The following is a 13,299-nucleotide window of genomic DNA, read 5'->3' as shown; positions in this document are numbered from 1 at the left end:
TTTTTTTTCTCGTTTAAGTGCCATAATAGTTTATAAGGCAACACACTTAGCAATGACTTGACAATTAATAGTAGTTTCACATTGATTTGCATATTAGTTAAAAAAAAGCACGCATATAGTAGCGTAATGGCTCTTATTAGTTAAAAAAATGCTTCGTTCATAAAAAAATGTCTTAAAAATTTTGAATGAAAATGCTTTCGATTATACCAGTTAAAAAGATCTTGTTTAAATGCAGGCATTTAGGAGTAAACCAAACATAAATATAACATAGATTAAGATTAAAGTTCCAACCATAACCATAACTCCATCACACAACAAAACTTGTTGCAAAATTAAACCCATAAAAATCCAATCTTATCAAAAAAACAACACAAAACAAATGTTCTTTATAAACTCTTATCTTAAAAACCTAACACATATGAAGGATTACTGTGAAACTCCAAGCCACTTGGTGAAAACATCAAACTCAGCATAGTCACTGTCTGAAATCATTGTCTTGTACCATGATTTGCTAGCTGCCTTGATTTTGGCAGTTTCCTCCTGTTTAAAATCAACTCACAAAATTATTACAAAATACAACAAATAGCAAATCAACGGCTTCTTATTCTGGTATCAAATAGTCTCAATCAGACCCAATATCAACTAACCTCTCATGCTTTCAACTTTTTTTATTAAATCATTACACTTCCTAGCATCATACTTTCATTTTACTTTGAAAAAACTACCCAATTATAGCAATAAAAATTGTTATGTATTATATAACAGTTTCTATAAGCGTCAATAAAAGTATTTTTTATTAAATGAGCAACAAAGTTTCAAAGATAAAAGTTTGGAAGAACACCAAGTTAAGGAGAACATTCATGGAAAATCACAAAAAGGGTCAATAAAAGTAGAGCTAGATAATGTACACATTGTCACTACAAAAGGCCCAACCTTCTTTCATTTTAGAAACTAAGTGACAGGAGTAGACATGAATCTTTGCAGATTACTAAAAATCTATTAAATCAGACATTAGTTTGACCACTTTCAGAATTAAGTTGCTATATTGTCTATGTCAACTATAAACTATCAGGATCATCTAAAATGTTTTAACATTGAATCATTCAATAAAAACATTTGCTCTTTAATGGGTGAAATGCCAATTGGACTAAGAAGGTATTTCAACTACTATGAGATAAATTGATCAAGGAAATTGGTTAGTATATCTTGCACCATGGTTAATAGACAATAGAACATCCAAAACAAGCAAAGATAAGCACATATTTAATGAAGTGTATAAACATTCAATTAAACCAAATTGGGAATGAAAAATATATACCTTGGAAATGGGTTGCCTCTTGGCATCAAGCTTTTCCTTCTTAGCCTTCTTCCTCTGTTCCTCAGCAAGCACAGCCATCCTCTTGGCAGTCTTGGCGTAGGGGTTCAACCTCAGCATAGTATTCAAGTTCTTCAATGGGTTCTTCTTCATTGGAGCCCTCTTTACCTCCTTCTTGATTGGCTTAACCACAGACTGGACCTCATCAGAATTGATGATCCGAGCTAAGTCGGCATTCTCCATTTTTGCCCTCGGCAAAACATAACCCCTCTTCTTCTCACTAGTCTTATCAAATGATCCGTAGATGGAATCCAACTTTTCAAAAGCAGATTTAGTCCAGATGATGAACCTTCCTAGATGTCCACCAGGAGCAAGCTTCAACAAATTCAACCTCTCAACATTCGCGATTTCGACACCAGGAATGTTCCTAAAAGCCTTCACGAGCTTGGCACCTTCAGTGCCGTACACAATCAATGGTCCCTTACGAGAAATGTACCTGCGGTTCCTCATTTTTCCCTTTCCGGGACGAATACCAACTGAATCCTTAGCTTTCTCCGCATCAGCATAAGCACCGATCTGCTTCAAAACCTTGATAGCGTTCTGAGTCTTCTCAACGCCCTCTGCAGAGTCGCTAACAACCAAAGGAAGCTCAGGCACCGACTCAATACGGTGACCACGAGCCATCACGAGCGACGGCACAGCAGAAGCAGCGATGGCTGAAACCACAGCGTACCTCTTCTGGTTGACATTGATCTTCCTGTGCCAGCGGCGCCAGATCCTGGTCGGTGCGAACATGCGTCCACCACGACACATGTTACCGAAAGCTCCTTGTCCGGCACGGTGAGTTCCGCCACCAGGAACACGAGGAATACGGGATACTGCACGTCCAGTACCCCATGACTCGGCGGAGGTCTGGTGGCCGGCCTTTCGGGAAACGGCGTAGGGTTGACGGGAGTTTTTGGAGATATTGGAGTGAACGAAATTGACGATATCGGGCCGGATAGAAGCCTTCATGACTTGGGGAAGAGGAATCCCAGCACTGTCGGTGGCCATGTCGGACTCCAAGGATTGAACGGTGACGAGGGGACGAGCGGCGGCCATTTCTGCGAGATCGGAGTGCAGAGAGGAATGGGGAGGCTAGGGTTTTGGGCAAGGAGAAATAGGTTTTTGAGTGGAAGTAAATATAGATGCTATGAAGAGCAGGGCCGAAAGAAAATGGGTTTGTTGCATTTGGGTTTTTAGATATGGGCTTAAACCTCATGTAGTTGAGTGAAGTTCCTATATCAATTATCAAGACATTATTTTATTCTACATAAAGATAAAGATAATCATCGTAAATGAAACAAGTATATATAGTTTAAAATAGCTATTTAAAACACTTCGACAAAATAGTTTCAAATTATTTAATTGGATAGATTGTAAAAAACGTATCAAAACATTAAAAGTATATCACGTAAGGAAAAAAAAACAAATATAATCGGATATCCAAAATCTTAAATCATCTAGACTTGACATTTGGAAGTTTTGGGAAATTTCAACTCTGCGAGAGGAGAGAAGAATGTCTTAAATCTATCATCCCTATATTGTTGGCACTTGGCATTTGGGAGTTTTTGGGGGTTTCAACTATGTTAGAGGACGGAAGAACGTCTTAAATCCGTCTTTCATCCTTATATTGTTGTTGTTTTTAATGGTTTTTATTCGTGATTTGTTGTTTAAACACAACATGGGTAGGCATAGTTTACCTATATGCAGGATGGAGGCCATCTACTTCCATCATTACTCTTCCTTGAGAGTAATCGGATCACTCATATTATATTAGATCAAATGTGTTGGGTTTTTGTCTCTCTCTTTTAAGTTTTTCAATTTTTGGCTTTCGAAAGATGGTATTGATGTAGTAGCCAAAAATGTTTAGAGATCTTTTAACAACAATAAATCTATGGATATTGAGGTGGTAGGAAAGCTAAGAAGTGTTAAAAATGTGATCAACGATTGACAGGTATGGGAGGCTGCTAAGGATTCCAACGAATTAAACGATGAAAAGAAAAAATGTTGAAAATAATGTCCAAGGTGATTAACTGTTTTGATAATATTTCTAATAATAACAGGGTCATTTGGGTTGGCCTTATGACCCATCGAATTTTGTTTCAATATTAAAATTATTAATCGAGTAATTAAACAAAATTCCCATTTTACATATACAAAATGTGGGTCATGTGCTACCCATGAAAACACATATCTATATATCTTATAATAGAAGCATTTTTCTAAACATCACATTGATTTGAAACTCCTTTGTCTTTTCATATTCTCAAATGACTATATTTCTAAGCGTCACATTGATTTGAAACTCTTTTGTCTTTTCATATTCTCAAATGACTATATTTTTAAGCGTCACATTGATTTGAAACTCCTTTGTCTTTTCATATTCTCAAATGACTTTTTAAATGTCTTCTAAGTAATTGATTTAACATTAAACACCAAACATGGTATATAAACTTTTACATGTAAGAAGGATGTCATAAGAAAATGAAAAGAAAATTTCCAATAGGTACAATTCTTTTAGAACGTATTAGCAGCGATGGAGTCCCTAAAAGAGCTCTACAAGTCAAGGTTGTGGATGAATATATCATTTTTTACTAATAGTTTGATTGTGTTATATTTTTTTCCAGTAGTGATGTACAATTCGAGTTGTGGTTTACAATTTTCGAAGTTACATGTGAGAACATCATCATTAGCCTATTTGTTTTTATCTCTTCGTTTTTGTTATGAATATTTCAATATGCTTTGTTTTTTCTTAGATTTTTGTTTCCTTTTATATTTACATTTGTACATGTGTAAAAGGTTGTTTGAACCACATATTGTAATTGATTAAAGCAATACATGTTAAGTATATTGATATGCTCCATAATTTGTATCATAAAAGCTTAATTTCAAGTCCATCATTATAGCAAGTTGTACAAATCTTATATGAAGTCGCCTAAAATTTGAAGTTTACAAGCTTAACAAAGTTTTTTTCATAATTAGTTTAATGTTAATAATTTTTTACTGTATACCTTAAAAGGCAACAAATATGCCATAATGAATTTTCATAAACTTCGTATAAAAATAATTATTTCAATATTAATAATAATGATATGATTATTTTAATAGCGTGAACGTATCTATGTGTGTGTGTGTGTGTGTGTGTATATATATATATATATATATATATATATATATAATTATATTTTGTACAACACGGAAAATTTACTTAAATCAAATTCATTTGAAATTTTCACAACAAAAAAAAAAGTTTTCTAATTTGTATATACTTATGATTTAAAATATAAAGTTATTAATCACTACAACTCACACGCAATCACGTGTTTTAAGATATTTTTAATTAAAATATGAAGAGTTGAAAAAAAAGAGTGTTTTGTCGCATCATGGTTATTACTATGTGGATTTTTCTTGGAACAATAAATATTCTTTCATAATTAGTTTAATGTTATTAATAATTTTTTGTTGTATGCCTTTAAAGGCATCAAACATGATATAATGAGTTTTTATATCAACTTCATATAAATATAATTATTTCAAAGTTAATAACAGCGATATGATTATTTTAATAGTGTGTATGTATGTATGTGTCTCTCTCTATGTGTGTGTATGTATGTATGTATGTATGTATGTATGTATATATATATATATGTGTGTGTGTGTGTGTGTGTCTTCTATATATTTTTTTGTATGATTTATCACTGTTTAATATGGTTTTTTTGTTACAAATGTTATAGTATACATTGTAGTGTTTTTATGTTATTAAAAGTTGTAGTATTTATGTTTTTCATATATTTGTTATTCATCAAATACATAAATTAACATTAATACATTAAACTATATAAATATATTCAAAATATTATGTCAAAGTTAATGTCAATAACATAACCATTTTAAACATATATTTTTCAATATTTTAACACTGTATTTCTAATCTACGTTGCGCAACGCGCGGGAATTCGTCTACTTTTAGTTATATTCTGATGATGAAATGTGACAACCTGAAATTTCTAGCTTGTACAGTCAAATAATTCAATTAAAGTCATACTTATTTCTGCTAACTTCTAACACTATTTAGAGTCTGTGTGGGTGTTTTTAATCATATGGCATTCAAGAATCAAGTGTTAGGAAGTATCTTATAGGGTTAATGTGCAACAATCAAGCCTTAAGCCCCATTATGAGGTGTTTACGGCCAAACTTCATGAGTTTGGGTCGTAAACTCATCCATGTCCGTGAACTCATGATATATGCATGAGTTTACATCATTTTTCATCATTTCTCTCCTTTCAAGTTCAAGAACTCCCATTCTCTCTCAGGTATCATCAAGTTCTTCATCTTAATCTTCCAAAAATGTAAGAAATTCTTCCTTTGATTTGTTGTTACATCTCATTAACTACTATAACCCTTTTGATTTCATCCATGAAATCATTCCATTTTGATAGATCTTCAAGTGTTCTTCATTTCACCAAGAACACACACTAGTGTTTTTGGACTTCAATCACCCTTACAAGCTTCTATATTGTAAGTAATCTTGCCTTAGCTTGTTATATGATTGAATCACTTAGTTTACACCTTAAAACAACATGAAATCAAGATCAAAAGAGAGTTTACGGCCAAGGCAATATCTTTGGGTCGTAAACCCTAATTAAGGGTGCAAATGAGTCGTAATCTCTTCCTAAGCCTTGGAACCAAGTCTAGAACACTTCATTGTGACTTGTAAGACCTTAAAACCCACATAAGTACAAATTACCATGATTTTACGACCGTAAACTCATGGGGCCGTAAACCCATGGGTCGTGAACTCATGGGGATATTTACACTTGGGCTGTGAACTCCAATGTAAGGCCCTACACCCTTTATATGCAACCCTATGTGGTTTAACACTTCAAAACAAGTGTTTACTAGTCCCTAAGGTTGTTTCATTTCGTGATTAGATGTTATAAACGCTAATTAGATGCATATATGTGTCATTATATGCTAAATAGGATCCTTGTGTGCTCAAGTCTTCACTTGACACTTAGCATCCTATACCAATCTTTCATTCACATCACTCACTATCAGGTGAGTTCATACCCCTTAACTTATCTTTTAAATGATTTAAAATGCTTTTATGAGGGGATACAAGTAGGAAACATGTTAGTTATATAATCAATCACATGTGATTTATAACTATGTCTCAAACAAAGGATTTCATATACTTCAAACTGTGTTTCAAACAAATGATTTCTTATACTTTAAAATGTATTACAAAACCTCTTTAAACTTATATATATTGTCAAAATCATGTATATATATATATATATAGTTATACATATAGTGTTTAAAGGACTTAGGACTGCTAACTCGCTTTATTTCCTTTTCCTTGTTTGGATGTGGACTTAGGGTATCAGTTATTTGTCTGAAGGTCGTCTAAATATTATATATATATTATGTATACATATGTAGATATAAAAGTACTATCAGTCAGTTCAGTACCTTTGAGTAGCAAAGGTATACCTTCATTCATTCAAACTACAAAATTACTAGTAAACTATAATAGGTATAGTTTAGGAGAATATTATCATATACAAATACTATAATAGAGAATACTAGACAGATAATACTATAACAAAGAATATCATACAAAGGATACTATACAAAGAATAATATAGATAGAATACTATTACTATAACAAGTATACTATAATAAGGTTCAGAAATAACATAATGTGAGATACTATTTCATGACACAGCGACCATTTCGTTATGTCACGTTTTGTAACCAGAATCTCATGGAGGGAGAGCGTGAGTTTGCGTATAGATCTATACTAGATTGACTATCCTACACCCTTGTTGTTCACTACAGTGGGATTTGCAAGTCTACGGGTGCCAAATGTCATTTCTTCCGACGTCTTTCATCGTCGTGTTCTAGTCAGTTTAGTATGGTAACAATCTTATCACATTTTTCCTTAATTAAACCATTGGTTTTAAGGTAGTTATTACTTCAGTAGTTAATACAAATAATACTACAATACACATACATTTTCCCATTATATTCAAATTGTGATCTTCTCACATAAAGGGTGATATAAAACTATATTTTGGTAATGATAGTCATATTTGGGAAAAGCATTCACTTTTACAGAGAAACAAACATACAAAACAATCGGGTCTTGGTAGAAGACTACTTTTTATACTAGTAGAAAATATAGGATTTTCTAGGAGTTTTCAAACATATACAAACATTTACATTATACATTCACAAACATTTTCATCGAACTTATACAAACATTTACACTAAATACTTATGAACTCACTAGCTTAAATGCTGATCTACGCTTTCAAAATAACTTGTATTTCTCAGGTCATCGGTAGACAGGTACCGATGGCAGGTTTTGAGAAGAGGAGCACAGTCAAGACTCGTATTTTATTTTGGATATTCATTTTTGGTGTCTTATTACTATTTAAAGAATACATTTGTATGAAATTATACTATTAATGCAATGGATGATGTTGTTGCTTATTTACTACTTTGCATTGTTATGATACTATACATGACGTCCTCCGCCCCGGAACGTTTCCGCCATGCAGGTTTGGGGTGTGACAGATTGGTATCAGGGCATTGTTTATAGTGAATCGAGTATATCAACCCATAAAAGATATACAAACTATAAACACAACAGGATTAAAATACTCTGGCCAAGAGTTTATACTTTTAAATAATAAAATATTTAACTAAGTATACATACCTGCATTCATACTAAAATTAGTGTCACTAGGACAAAACAAAAGTATTACGATTGTTGAACATCACAGGTAGGCCTGGGGATGAATGGTCAGTTCTAGGAATGACATAGCCTGATCAACTATGTTGGTCTGAGAAGTGATTAGTATATGTCCAAGAATGGTTGTGATGTGGCAACAAGTCTACAAACTTACCAACACTACTACAATGAGAACATTAGAACAAAACATAAACTTAAAATACTATATGAGTATTTTGTGTTTCTATAATTACTTATCTGAGAACTAAAAAGGTCTTTACTAGTAGGTCAATAGTTGCTAAGTGGATACACCAAGGTTATATGAGAATAAGGTGCCATAGACTTAGAATTTGTGGTCTTTGCTTTACTTCATGTTCCTTGTTTGGTTGTGGATTTAGAGTTAGGGTTACTTATTCAAAGGTCTATCCTGTTTTGATTTCATATAATTGGTATGCACCATGCAAGTATTGAAATAACCGGTAAGGATCATCTTATAATTATCTTAAGTAGTACGTCTATTTATATTATATTCTTATACCCCTTTTCCCGCGTAGATATCATGGTTGGATTCCATCCTCCTGGTGATCCGTACTTCCCAAGCGAAGGCAATGATGGATGGCTTGAAGAATAGCTAGAGGATGATCATCTAATCCCTTTTGGACGATCACCATGTCGAAGGCTTTTCTAATAGTTCTGATACCGAACCTGAAGTCAACAACCTACCTCAAGAGGTTCAAGCCCCAAATCTCAACCCCGGACCAGCTTTTCAAGGTCCCACACCCTTGTGGACGACAAACTTGAATCGTTGGAGTGATGAACAAGGTCAATATTTACCCTTCAATAGAGACCGAAGCTTTTACAATCTAAGCGAGGGTGGCTCAGCTGACCAAGCCCTGCCCATCATGGTTCGCAGGATTGCTCGGAATGGTGAGCAAGGTCGGGCAACTATCGACCGATTCATGGAAGTTGATGCCAATTCGGGCGTTAACACGGTCCGTATTATCCATCTTGAAGAAGCTATGGAAAGGACTAGGAGAGTTAATGAGACTCTGCAGCAGGAACTAGCTGCATCCCAAGCTGAAGTCTTAGAACTTCGAGCGCGCCAGAGAGCTCATGAGCGACATCTTCAGGACATAGTTCGTCAACTAGCAGATCTAAGGGTTCACCCGAGGACTACCCGTCGCCAGTAGAAGATGTATGACTCATCTTTTCTTTTGGTTTAAGGAATAGTCTTTCTTATTGGTGCTCTATGAAGCACTGTCTTGTAAAATATTCCTATCTTCCAAGTACTATAACTATACTTCTAAACTGTCAACATTTTCCCTTATGGTTTGATGTAAGACCTATTGTTAGGTCATTTTTCCCGAACTTGTTACATCAATAATACCAGTAATATTGACAATTATCTAATTTGTTGGAAAATCTTTATTCTTGTGTTTTCCCTACTCTACTATTGTGTCTCTATTTCAAACATACACTCTTATCTAGTTGTTGAGATATGGTGATTTAGTTCATGGGACTTATTCATAAATTTCACTATTGAATTCTTATCTTTGTGCTCATTTTTTTAACTTTTAGTTGAAAGATGCCTCCTCGTAAGTCAACAAGGCATGATCCTCCAATAACTACAACTCCACCACCTCCTCCACAATTCGATACGACAACTCTTAATGTTGCGGTAGCTGCGGCTGTTGCGATAGCCATGGCACAATACCACAATAACTAGGGTACTAACGGAGGTGGAACGGTCACTCATTCCACACAGGGTGACGTCATCCTGCGCTCGCGAGAGTGCTCTTATAAAGACTTCACCAACTATAAACCCCGAATCTTCAATGGGATCGTTGGAGTCATTGCCCTGTCACAATGGTTCGAGAAGACGAAATCGATCTTTGAGATCTGTTCCTGTACTGAAGGAAGCAAAGTCAAATTTTTTGCATGCACCTTCAGTGATAAAGCCCTGACGTGGTGGAATAGCCATGTCAAGTCACTAACTTTAATAGTGGCAAATGCTATGGGCTGGGAAGCTCTTAAAGGACTGATGATTGAAGAATACTGCCCGAGGGGCAAGGTTCAGAAGAGTCTGACCATGAAGGGATCCAAGATAGTGTCTTACACTGCCAGATTTAACGATCTGGTGGCGCTATGTCCTAATATGGTTCCCACTAAGGGAAAGAAGATTAAGAGGTACATTTGGGGACTGGTGCCTCCATTTCAGGGGAATGTCTTAGCTTCAAACCCCACTACTTTCGACAGTGCCAAGCGATTGACACAACGACTCATTGATCACATAGTCCCTACCCCGACAACAACAACCACCCTGGCTATCTCAGAACCCTCCCAAGCCGCTGACAGCAAGCGAAAGTTATGGGATAACAAGAAGGGCAAATCGGCACAGAACTCTGCCAAAAAGCAACAAGTTCTGGTTATTCATGCCGCGATTGCACCTGCTACTACTGCATCGAGGAAGCAGTATACTGGGAATTTGCCCAAGTGCAATAAATGCACTTTCCATCATAATGGTGCCTTCCGGGAAATGCAGTGCGCTAACTGCAACAGGAAAGGGCACACTGCCCGATTCTGCAAGACTCCAGCGAGGCCAATTAACCAAGTCCCCTCCATTGTTGTGTGCCAGGCTTGCTACGGTTGTGGCGAGGTTGGTCATTTCAAGAGAGACTGCCCGAAGGCAGGAAATGCTGGCGGAGTGGGAAGAGTTATGGCGATAGACCACGAGGAAGCCGTAGTTGATCCTACGGTGGTTACTGGTACGTTTTTCCTCGATAATTCTTATGCTTGCATACTATTCGATAGTGGAGCGGAGAGGACTTTCGTAAACCAAAAATTTGCTTCCTTACTTAAACAAAAACCACGTGCACTAGAGGAATCATTCACTATAGAAATGGCAAACCGGAAAACAGAAAGCACTAACTGCATATACATAGGTTGTACTTTAACTCTAGATGGTTATTCCTTCCAAATCGACCTCATGTCGGTCTCAATTAAAAATTTCGACGTCATAATCGACATGGATTGGTTAAGTCTTCTTTGCGCCGACATCATGTGCTTTGAAAAAGTTGTTCGTCTTAACCTCCCTAACAACGAAACTCTAGTTATCTACAACGACAAATCAAGTACAAACCTTCGTATCATTTCATGTATTCAAGCTCAGAAGTGCTTACGAAAGGAATATCATGCATTCCTTACACACATCGTCGATACGAGTCAAGAAGTGAAAGACATTCAAAACATTCTAGAAGTACGCGACTTTCCCAACATATTTCCAGAAGAACTACCGGGATTACCACCGCAACACCAAGTCGAGTTCAGAACCGACTTAGTGTCAGGGGCTACCCCAGTAGCCAAATCTCCTTATCGTTTGGCACCAGCAGAGATGCAAGAACTTTCCAGTCAGCTTAACGAACTTCTCAGGAAAAGATTCATTAGGCCAAGCTTCTCACCATGGGGAGCACCGACCTTGTTCGTAAAGAAGAAGGACGAATCGTTTCGTATGTGCATCAACTACATAGAGTTGAACAAACTTACCATCATGAATCGCTATCCTTTACCCCGCATTGACGACTTATTTGATCAACTTCAAGGAGCGAACTAGTTCTCGAAGATAGATCTAAGATCTGGATATCACCAGTTATGAGTGTTAGAAGAGGATGTCCCCAAGACAGCCTTCCGAATTCGTTATGGACACTACGAGTTTGTAGTGATGTCGTTCGGATTAACCAACACACCAGCAGTATTCATGGATCTAATGAATAGGGTGTGTCACCCTTACTTGGATCAGTTCGTCATTGTCTTCATTGATGACATACTTATCTACTCTCGAAGTAAGGAGGAGCATAGTCAACACCTACGAAGAGTCTCAGAAACATTACGACCAGAGAAGCTCTATGCGAAGTTCTCTAAGTTCGAATTTTGGATCCGAAGAGTCGAATTCTTGGGCCACGTTGTTAGCGAAAAGGGAATTCACCGAGACGCTTCCAAAATCAAGGCCATTGATAACTGGTCGGCACCGAAGACACCTACAAAAATTCGTTAATTTCTAGGTCTCGTTGGCTACTATCGCAGGTTCATACAGAACTTCTCTAGCATCGCGAAACCGCCTACTTCATTAACCCATAAAGGCGTGGGCTTTAACTGGGAAGAGAAACAAGTGAAGGCGTTTCAAACACTGAAACAAGACTTGTGCACCGCACATATATTATCCCTCCCAAAAGGGATAGAAGATTTCGTTGTGTATTGCGATGCATCCAACCAAGGACTTGGTTGTGCTCTTATGCAAAGAGGAAAGGTCATTGCCTATGCCTCCCGTCAGCTTAAGACACACGAAGTTAACTATACAACACACGGTCTTGAGTTAGGAGCAGTGGTATTTGCTTTGAAGATCTGGAGACACTACCTGTATGGTACAAAGAGTACTATCTTCCCAGACCACAAGAGCCTTCAACACATATTCGATCAGAAGGAGCTCAACATGAGACAACGACGGTGGGTCGAGCTACTCAATGACTATGAATGCGAAATTTGTTATCACCCCAACAAGGCCAATGTAGTAGCTAACGCCCTGAGTCTGAAAGAATACTCTGGTCGGAGAGTCAAATCTCTGACTATGACTATTCATTCACACTTGTCCACACAAATTAAGGAGGCTCAACTTGAAGCCTTGAAACCTGAAAATGTGGCGAGTGAATCCATGAGAGGAATGGATAAAATCTTAGAAGTCAACGGTGATGGAGCCTTATATCTCATGGATCGTATCTGGACACCGAAACACGGTGGTTTCAGAGACTTGGTCATGACTAAAGCACACAACACTAGATCTTCCGTCCACCCAGGTTCAGATAAGATGTATCTGGATCTTAAGAAACTATAATGGCGGCCTAACATGAAAGTAGATATTGCTACCTTCGTGAGTAAATGTCTTACTTGCGCAATGGTTAAGGTCGAGTACCAGAAACCCTCAGGATTACTACAACAACCGGAGATACCGGAGTGGAAAATAGGAGCAGATTATTATGGACTTCATAACCAAGTTGCCCAAGACAACGGGTGGACTTGATACCATTTGGGTCATCGTCGATAGATTGACCAAATCCGCGCATTTCCTACCAATCAAGGAGACTGAAAAAATGGAGAAACTCACAAGAACATACATATGGGAGATCGTACGACTGCATGGTATTCCTATATC

The 13,299-nt window shown here is 36.7% G+C and overlaps 1 protein-coding gene across 1 annotated transcript; it reads right to left on the bottom strand.

The window, feature by feature from the left end:
• Positions 1-246: 246 nt before the first annotated feature.
• On the bottom strand, positions 247-2,487 carry LOC111876617 (60S ribosomal protein L4). The gene is made up of 2 exons (XM_023873164.3): positions 1,319-2,487; positions 247-540 (listed from the first exon to the last, which is right to left on the bottom strand). Exons 1-2 carry the CDS (start codon positions 2,414-2,416, stop codon positions 427-429), a joined length of 1,212 nt encoding a protein of 403 aa, XP_023728932.1. The 5' UTR covers positions 2,417-2,487; the 3' UTR covers positions 247-426.
• Positions 2,488-13,299: the final 10,812 nt, after the last annotated feature.

The sequence above is a fragment of the Lactuca sativa genome, chromosome 4 (assembly GCF_002870075.4).
Source record: "Lactuca sativa cultivar Salinas chromosome 4, Lsat_Salinas_v11, whole genome shotgun sequence".
NCBI classification, from domain to species: domain Eukaryota; kingdom Viridiplantae; phylum Streptophyta; class Magnoliopsida; order Asterales; family Asteraceae; genus Lactuca; species Lactuca sativa.
This window is presented reverse-complemented; position numbering and strand designations above follow the sequence as displayed.

Bases quoted from the DNA above. Each gene is read 5' to 3' on its own strand.
- LOC111876617 (XM_023873164.3), bottom strand. From the start codon at position 2,416: ATGGCCGCCGCTCGTCCCCTCGTCACCGTTCAATCCTTGGAGTCCGAC. The intron at 541-1,318 runs GTATATATTTTT...GATTTTAAACAG, and splicing joins AGAGGCAACCCATTTCCAAG to GAGGAAACTGCCAAAATCAA.